Source organism: Opisthorchis viverrini (genome assembly GCF_000715545.1).
Source record: "Opisthorchis viverrini unplaced genomic scaffold opera_v5_27, whole genome shotgun sequence".
Taxonomy (NCBI): domain Eukaryota; kingdom Metazoa; phylum Platyhelminthes; class Trematoda; order Opisthorchiida; family Opisthorchiidae; genus Opisthorchis; species Opisthorchis viverrini.
In genome coordinates this window covers 2,011,550-2,020,186 of record NW_008751682.1, presented here as the reverse complement: position 1 = coordinate 2,020,186, position 8,637 = coordinate 2,011,550, and the positions used below count along the sequence as shown (strand labels likewise).

Below are 8,637 nucleotides of genomic sequence, written 5' to 3'. Positions count from 1 at the left end.
TGACTGTTCCGCTTTATCTGGGGCTTCCGGCAGGCAGTTTCCTGAGGGCACGCAGTTTGTCAACCGCAAAAAGAAGAAATACATGTACGGCATGTCGTATTTATAGTGCATGTAGAAATAATTTTTCGGAACTTCGAACACCTGAATGCGGTGCTGGCAACCGGAATTCAGCGGATACTGAAACATGATTGGCTGTTGGGTCAAGCAATCACAGCTCGGCTTCACACTGGACCACCCAGTTGCTCGGCCTTTCGGTCGACCACATTCTGTTATGGCATCAAGCGAAGTGCCGAGACGGTCTGCCTCTGCGACTCCGTGAAAAAGCTGGGGGAGACAAAAATGGTTAGGTAAACTTTCAAGCAAACTTTTCTGTGATTTGTTGGCCAAGGGACCTGATAACATGCATCCACTGCTTGTGTCTATTAACGGACGAGCTTATAAATGAACGATTGAAATCAGCCTCTGCTGCAGTCATCATCAACGCCTGGCAGTTGTATTGTGACAATTCTATGTTCATTCCTGGTTAGAACACGCGATGAGCGGTTTGGAGGTACTCTAGCGGAAAGTAGTGTCAATGGGAAACGGACGACAAACAATTAGCAGTTATACCTGCTGACCGTTCAACGCATTTTCTGCTTAGCCGTGGAACTAAACTACTCGTTAGGAGTGACTCTAAAGACTACCAATCGGCTAGACTACTCTCGTCTGAACGACGCCAGTCTTTCCGATCCAGCTGACCACAATCCAGTCACCCCGCTGGCGCTCTCCACATTGCTGGAATCCATTGTGGTAGGTCTTTTGTGAGCCTCTCCGGGCTGACAAATACTGTCACCGTTGTAGCGCGAATGTGAGTACAAAAGACTCTACCCCACAAACCCCCTGATTACGAGAGGGCAGAACCAAATACCCGGACGCTTGAATTGAGGTGGACGTCATCTGGACGTAAGACCTTTGCTGTGGTATGATACAACGTCATGCTGGCTAAACTAGTCGCCTGAGCGGTACACGATACTACTGCGTTTAATAGGTAACTATCTAAGCCAACGAAAAATGAGTCAGAGTGAGTGGAATAATGTCGGACCCGAAGCTCATCCACTGCGGCATACCACAATTGTGGTATGTGGTTCAGTGATGAGTCTACTGCCGATCCTCACTTTTATAGTTTGCTCGGTCGGATCGTCAGCCACAAACCATGCGCGGCATTTCGGTGGATGCACCAGCTACAGCTTCGTTCAAAGAAGACAAAGAGAATAAGTGACTGAAAGCCCATCTTTGGGATGTGATGACCAAGTAACTTTGTTGACGCCTTATGGCTGCCTTTTTGGTACGGTATGGTATGGTGGGAGGTGAGATAGCTTTAATGCTGGGCCTCCATTGACTGTGTGAGATTATCACTATTACCACAACTTTCGGCTTTTCATTTTTCGTGAATTACGAGGTGTTCAAAAGTAGCAGTTTAATGTAACGTTATGTTGGTTTGTGTGCATCGCAACAGTGTTTTCAAGTTTTGCTCCAGTTGCACTCAATATTTGCCTGGGGTTTAAGTTTTTGCATCACGTAATCTCCGGTGTCTTACACGTATTCCACGTGAACGAGATGTCAAAGATATGAACACAGATCAGGGACATCTAAAGCGCCGTTCAGTGGCGATGTATAAGCACACAATCGTAACACAGGTGTTTATCGGGTCGATACAGTTAGTATGAGGGAACATAACAATAAATTCTTCTTGAGGTTGTGGTAATAGCAATGGTAACCAATCGTCACCAAAAGGTGACTATCAACACGACTGAGTTGATCGGTAAGGGCTTTCAAGCTTCGCTGCCAGTACATGGACTTACTCCCTAGTTAGTCTTAATCCGACCCATTGTTGGGTGACTAGGACTCTGACATACCAAACACATGGTCCAACTGCTGTAACCTATGGTTTGTGACGAGTTAGCCACGCTAGATACCACCCTGTCAACACCATGCAGCCTACCTGTTGACTACATTAATATCTGGAGGGGCATCCGGTCGACTCAGGATCACGTACTTCAATGAGAATAGGTGGTCCTTCAGTACTCTGTAGGCTGAAGCATGCCTCACTTCCTTTCAAGTGCTTAGCCCCTCTAAATTATTTTCTTAGGCATCACTTGGGAACTGTTTCCTCATAGTAAGGCCTGATAATCATCATTCAACCTAGGCAATTCTGCTCAGTGGCCTAAAGCTGCGTGCATGGCGAACAGGCAGCGGAGACTCCACCGCACCTAAGGACTTTTTGACGCTTTGCTCATCACCCAATACCAGATATCGTGTAGTGTACACCGTTTAATTGTGGTAAAACTCGAACAAACGCTGCGGATGGCTGGTAAGCTCTTCCGAGGGCTACACAACCTTACCTACGTCACGCGATTCGCCACCTTGGATCTGCATTCCACTATCGTCATATCATCAATAGAGATAGAATCAGTACTGCCACTGATTCTTCACTGTCATACAACCACAGAATTTGTTTAATTATATTTAAAGCTCCAAAGTTTAAGAAAACAAAAGGTTGGATTAGGGAGGGGCCCCATGCCTGCCTTTTGCAAGTATTTTGAGTCGCTTATATCCCCAAGCGTTCAATCAGACAATTTTGATAGAATCTAGCCAAGCTCAGGGGTTAGTCACTCGGACTCCATCCCGGAAGGCGGACGGGTTATCAGACTACGTCATACACTTCATACCCTTATCACCAACCACTCATAACACCTGCTGCTACCATTAGATCAATCAACGAACCTCCGTGATCACAACCTAAAGTTAGAACATCGACACAGCCTCCCCGACTGCCGCAGGGTGCTCTCAGTATCCTCACCAGCCCCCTCTGATGGCCATTCAATTTGGGAATCGTCCCGCCCTGTAATTGGACCCACTATCATTCCAGCTAATCAAGGGCCTGAGGATAAACTCGTCGCATAAATTCGGCCACTGTAAATTAGCTGTTTTTTGTTTTTGTTGCCAGATGCCCAAACTGAAGAAAGGAGGTTGAGGTATTCAGTGGTTGAGGCACGAACTTACTGACCCGAGGTTCCGTGCTTGGGACTCAACCTCGGTTTAGATTTGGGCAACCTGGCAGTATCTCAGCCCTGATACTTCCTTCAGGTAGCTATGCGCTGAAATGTTGTTACAGCTGAACGACTATCCAGTTGTTTTATTTAAGCCGAACAAACACTATCTTTGGAGAAGCTTCCCTTCCTAGTTTGATCACTAAATCCCGCGCACAAGGCGGAGGATCGAATTCTGCAGGTCACAATCTATCAGAATCGGGTACCCGTCTGTAGTTTATACGTTCTTCTGCTGGAGGCCAATCATCTCAGTTGATAACCCCGTCCTCTATAGTATGCCATTTGGGCTCAGTGACGCAAATCCGGTATGTCAGGCGTTGCCACACGTCATATGGAGGCCTCATTTATTGCGAGGCGAATATTGACCCCGGATTGCTACCTGATGCTGCCGATTTGGTGTATCGGCGTGGAACCCGACGTGCTGTTGGTTGCATTTAGAACCAACACAGAGGATTTGTTTGAATAATATGTCTCGCAGCACGCAGTTGCACTTTGTGGATGTGAAGCAAACTGGGGTGACTGACAAACGCTTCAGAAAACGTCCACAGTCGAGTCTTCGCGCAGGTGATGAGATCACTGCCCTCGTTACTCATTCCGTGACTCGATTATTTCCTTCAGTCCAACCCTGGTCCGAATGGTGATTTTGATGCAAGTGATGGCTTAACCGCCCAAACGATCATTGAGTTCTGGACGTTCTTGTGGATTTCCTTGTTCCCACAACACGCGCAGTTTTACGCGGACATGGGTAATCGAATAGTGGGAGGCTTTGGACATCCTTACCTGAAGTAAAACAGGCCTCATGGGCGTACAGAAAAATCTTATATGTGTACCCTTTTGGCGTGATGTTTATGTCTTGATGGCGTTGTAGATTAAGTAATCCATCGGATCACTCCATCAGTTGCACCTTTGTCACTGGAATAACTCCTGAACAGTCGTAGGATTGCTTCTCAAAGCGAGCGGTGAAGCTGGCTACCACCAATCAACTGGCATACTTTGTGGTTGGAAGGAGCAGTATGCTCGCTAATGTACTCAGTCAAGGTCCTAAGATCATCCAAGACATTTTGTACAGTCCTGAGTAAATCGCTGTTGAGTTTCGTGTACTTTCGTGCTATCTGAGTTTCGGGACCGGCACTCCAGCAGTAGCATGTTTTTGTTTACCCACCCTGCTATGTGCAGCAAGTAAGTAGACCTGACTAATGACGCAACGGCATAACAGTATTTTCACTCGTAACATTCACTGTTGTACTCAGGCTGAGATACTGTAAGGGCGTATACACCTACGCGGTGGGGCGATTGGAGTTCTCATTCAAGGCTCTAATGCCTGTCCGAATGCAGCGCATGGGTGCTGACATACTACTAGAGTAGCAAGTCAGTTTATCGGCAATAAACTGCTCAATAAGGGCAGGTTGGTTCCAGCTGTTACGGTCCTGGTCATCGGAAAGTAGGAGGGCGTGGAATATAAAGCCTAGCATTGCAAGCGATGATATCACGTGGTCCTGAAAAACGGCAGCTACACATCGAAGATGGTAATTTTGGTACAGGAAAGCCACAGACTGCGTGATTGAGCCTTGTCTGGTAGTTTAGTTAAAAAACCAATTTATCAGCTGTAAAACATGTACCGTAGGCACATTCGTTCCACCTGCCAGAGAATGGGACAATGTGAGATATACAGCCAAGGCTTAGAGGCGATGGCCTGTTCAGTTGGTTCGGGAATCGGATAGCTACGCATTGAAGGCGATAACTTCGATTCATGAACGCCACTGGTTGCGCGATTCGGTTACTTCTGTTAGCGTCATTAGCCATCGGTACGATGAGTCTCGGGGTCTCCATCTAGGGAGGCGGCAGTTGCCGACCGTGCTAAGTTTACTGGTCGGTGTTTTCGTGCTTGGTTGCCAGGACATACACTGTCTACCTGTCGGTCGCGTCCACTCAGAACAGGGATGGGCGAGAAGCGTCCTGTTAGACAGGCTGCATGCGCAGTACATGTCTCAGCCAGCGTAACGTATGAAGCCTGAGTAACCCATCATGCAAAGACGACTGGGATCTAGTCCAGTAAGGCGCTTTCAGCCTTGGGGCTGAGTGAAACTCACTCACTGTAAATACCACGATCCATTGCGTCAGGATCACCAGATACCCGAAGAGTGAGATGTGGAACATAAGAGCTCGTCCTAAGCGGCTTGAGGAGCATGATCGAACCAGGGCTTTGTTGCGTGTTTCGGAGACACAGTATACATCGACAGAGATGGAAAGCAAAGTCTCAGTAAGGGATGCCTTTTGTCCAATTTGACATAGAGTAGGAAATGAAGGCCGTAATGTGGATCAGATATTTTGAGGTTAGTAAGTGATCATTTTGGTTTATTTTTCTGGACGAAGGTTTAGATGCAGAATGGTGGCTAGGGGATTGATAGACTAATTGATTTCACTGCATTGTACGATGAGATGACGTGTGGGAGAAGAAAGGTGAGCGAATAGCTCTAAGGGCAAATGATAATTCCCGGTTGCCCAGGCCGAATAAGGGGGTTTGTTTGAGGTACCTCACCTTGTGCCTTTGACTCAGACGTCTGACCAACAAGGCAGTGGGACGATGTAGGGGTTTTGTTCGGGGACTCCGCCCCTGGGCCTCTGATACAAGAATCTTGACCGCGAGACAGCCGTTGTTGGAATTTTCTTGGGGATCCTTCCCAGAGCCAGTGAATCAGTAGTTGCAGGGGGTAAGCCTGGCTCGAGGGCGCAGGGAGTAAGGTATTACTATCTCACTCCTAGCGCAGCTGCGTACAGCATGTACCTTTTGAGCAGCACTTGACACTTTAGTTTTGAAAGTATTTCGACCGCATTGAACAATGCTCCTTCGGTCACGGCCATTGGGCGATCGGAGTGTGTGGTTTTCAGGACCGGTCTTTATTAACCCGTTCTCCCGGCAGTATGGCTGCTTCCATAAATATGAACATGCTGATCGCTTAGGGGAGACGGCTTACTACCTCCACATCCCTATCGTGTAGAACAGCACAACTTTACCCCCAGACTTCATCGTAATACCAATACTCATAGTACGGGGGTTCGTTCATCGTCGGGCTGCTCCCCCTGACCTTCTAGCGTGGCTGAACTGAGTTCCAGCCAGTATAGCCCGCAGGATCATTGCAACACACAAGCCCGACCACCACGACAAGGTGACAACTTTAGGTCGGGCTAGTGTCGTTAACCATTGGTGAGTTCACTTCCGGTAATTGTCCACCCAACCGAGTTTACTTGCTAGTTGTCCACCTATCGGCCGTATCTACTCAGCAAAGGGCTGGACGCAAAGGGCTCTGAGAGGCGGGCTGAGTTCATGTAATCAGTTTGACCTATGGATCCTGGGAGAATTCTTTTCTCCTAAAACTATGTGGCGTACCTCAGCGTCACTAATCCGATGTTCCCACCAGACCCGGTAATGCTTGGGGCTGGACGCAAAGGGCTCTGAGAGGCGGGCTGAGTTCATGTAATCAGTTTGACCTATGGATCCTGGGAGAATTCTTTTCTCCTAAAACTATGTGGCGTACCTCAGCGTCACTAATCCGATGTTCCCACCAGACCCGGTTAATGCTTGGGAGACGCTAGTGGTCAAACAATGTCAGCTTTTGTGGTTCCTCAGCGCGGAGAAGCCACATTTCTAATCCATTAAACAGCTTGGGTCGCACTGCCGCAGTATATACTCTACCTTGGCAGTAACTGACATCACAACTGTCCCATAGGCATCAAAATTTGGCAAAGACCATCCTAGTCTCCCCGATTCTAGAAGTAATCTCGTCTCCAGCCAGTTCGCGGGACTCTGTACAACTACCAGGTAAATTTATCAACTGCATCGATTGGTTCGTGTGCAAGCATGACTGAGCCATTCTGCGGTCGCCGTAATTTTGCAATCCCTGACTTACCGACTTACATTGTTCTTGTTCACTTGCCTCCAAAGAATGCCAAATATTTTCTGAAGATACATTTCATAGTTTACCTGTGATCCTAGGTTGGTCATTTTAGACTATTCTTCGTTTGAAATAAAACATTCAGTTGTAACACCGTTCTGGTGCTCAGCTGCCATGCGTTACCCTCGTCTGAAGTGCTCTATCGCTTACTGGATATGCGTGTTCTTAATCGACTTTTGTTTTTTAGTGCTGACCACTTCATGGAAGAAGTAATCAAGGAATTTACAGCATTGCACGATGAGAAAAAACATGACGCAGCTTACAAATTGATTTGTGACGCCATACAAAACCGTGGCATGAATGATCCTGAACTTCACTGGCGCCATGCCATGGCTTGTCGTGATATGGGTATGCTGTTTGTTTTTCCATGTTCTAACAGCTAGCCATGACTGCGGGAAAAACGGATAAGGCTCTGTACAAAAAGTTCGTTAACGAGGGCCTTGAAGCAGCTGAAACCGGATTAAAACAGGATCCTGAGAATCCAAAATGTCATTGTGTAAGAAGATCGGTTATTAGATTTCAACTCATGGTTTACTTAGTGGTCAGCAATACACCTGAACTACACGGCACAGCTGGAAGGAATCAACAAACGAATTGAAAATTCATTCAAAATGAAAGAACATTGGCTGGTTCGTTCTGTTATAGTATGCAAATTCATTTTAAAAGAAAGCTATTCATGCCAATCCGGGTGATTCTGTTACCTTGCACGCTTTGGGGCGATGGTACGTTGTCCATCCATTAATTTGTTAGTTGTGGTTTAGGTGCTTTGAGGTTACGGATTTACCCTGGATCAAACGCAAATTTGCCCAGGCATTTTTCAGTACTCCACCAACTTCCACCTACGAAGAGGTTCGTAGATTGTGATTGGGGTTTGATCATTCCGTCTTTCAGGGTCTGGAGTACCTGTTGGCCTCTGAGAAAGGTGAATATTTTCTTCGGTTTGTGCAAAGTGATTTTCTTTGTAGCCTTCCCGAACCAACTTCCAAACAATGCTCTTTATCTTGCAAAAACATACCAGCGTTTAAAGAAGAATGATTTGGCTAAGGAGTATTGCGAACGTGTGTTGAAGTTTACAGATACTGATTTGGAAACAGAAGAAGTATGCTCATCTTGCTTATATCGGAATATGGCATTTTTCTTTCAGGCCAAGAAGGAAGCCACTGATATGTTGAAGAATCTGTAGTGCTGTGAACTACCTTTTGCTTGATTTCTTGATAATGTTTTGCTAACGAATAGACTCTTTACTTGTCATGTTTTTTTTACTTGCTTGCATTAAATGCCAAACAGTACTTCCGTGTTGAACTTCAGTGGAACGCGAGACAATCACTTGTCCAAGAGTGCTCTTCCTGAGACTTTCGAATCATTTTAATGTGAACAGGATAATAAGTGGTACTTCATCGTTGTCACTGCTTGGCTTTCATTGAAATGCGAAGCTTGTAAATCCATGCGTAGATCACCGGTTTTCTGGTTGTCAGTGACTCGACTTGCGGAAGTGGCTAATCTTTTTAACACATGACAGCTCATCACTATCCCTCCAGCTTTTAGCTCCGATTATTCAATTTTTTCAAGTATATAAAGACCACTGGGTTACAGTT

The 8,637-nt window shown here is 46.4% G+C and overlaps 1 protein-coding gene across 1 annotated transcript; it reads left to right on the top strand.

The window, feature by feature from the left end:
- Positions 1-289: 289 nt before the first annotated feature.
- T265_02222 (hypothetical protein) lies at positions 290-8,225 on the top strand (the record flags this gene model as incomplete). The annotated part of the gene is made up of 4 exons (XM_009166410.1): positions 290-347; positions 7,230-7,671; positions 7,709-7,764; positions 7,793-8,225. 3 exons carry the CDS (start codon positions 7,654-7,656, stop codon positions 8,223-8,225), a joined length of 507 nt encoding a protein of 168 aa, XP_009164674.1.
- Between the last annotated feature and the right edge of the window lie 412 nt (positions 8,226-8,637).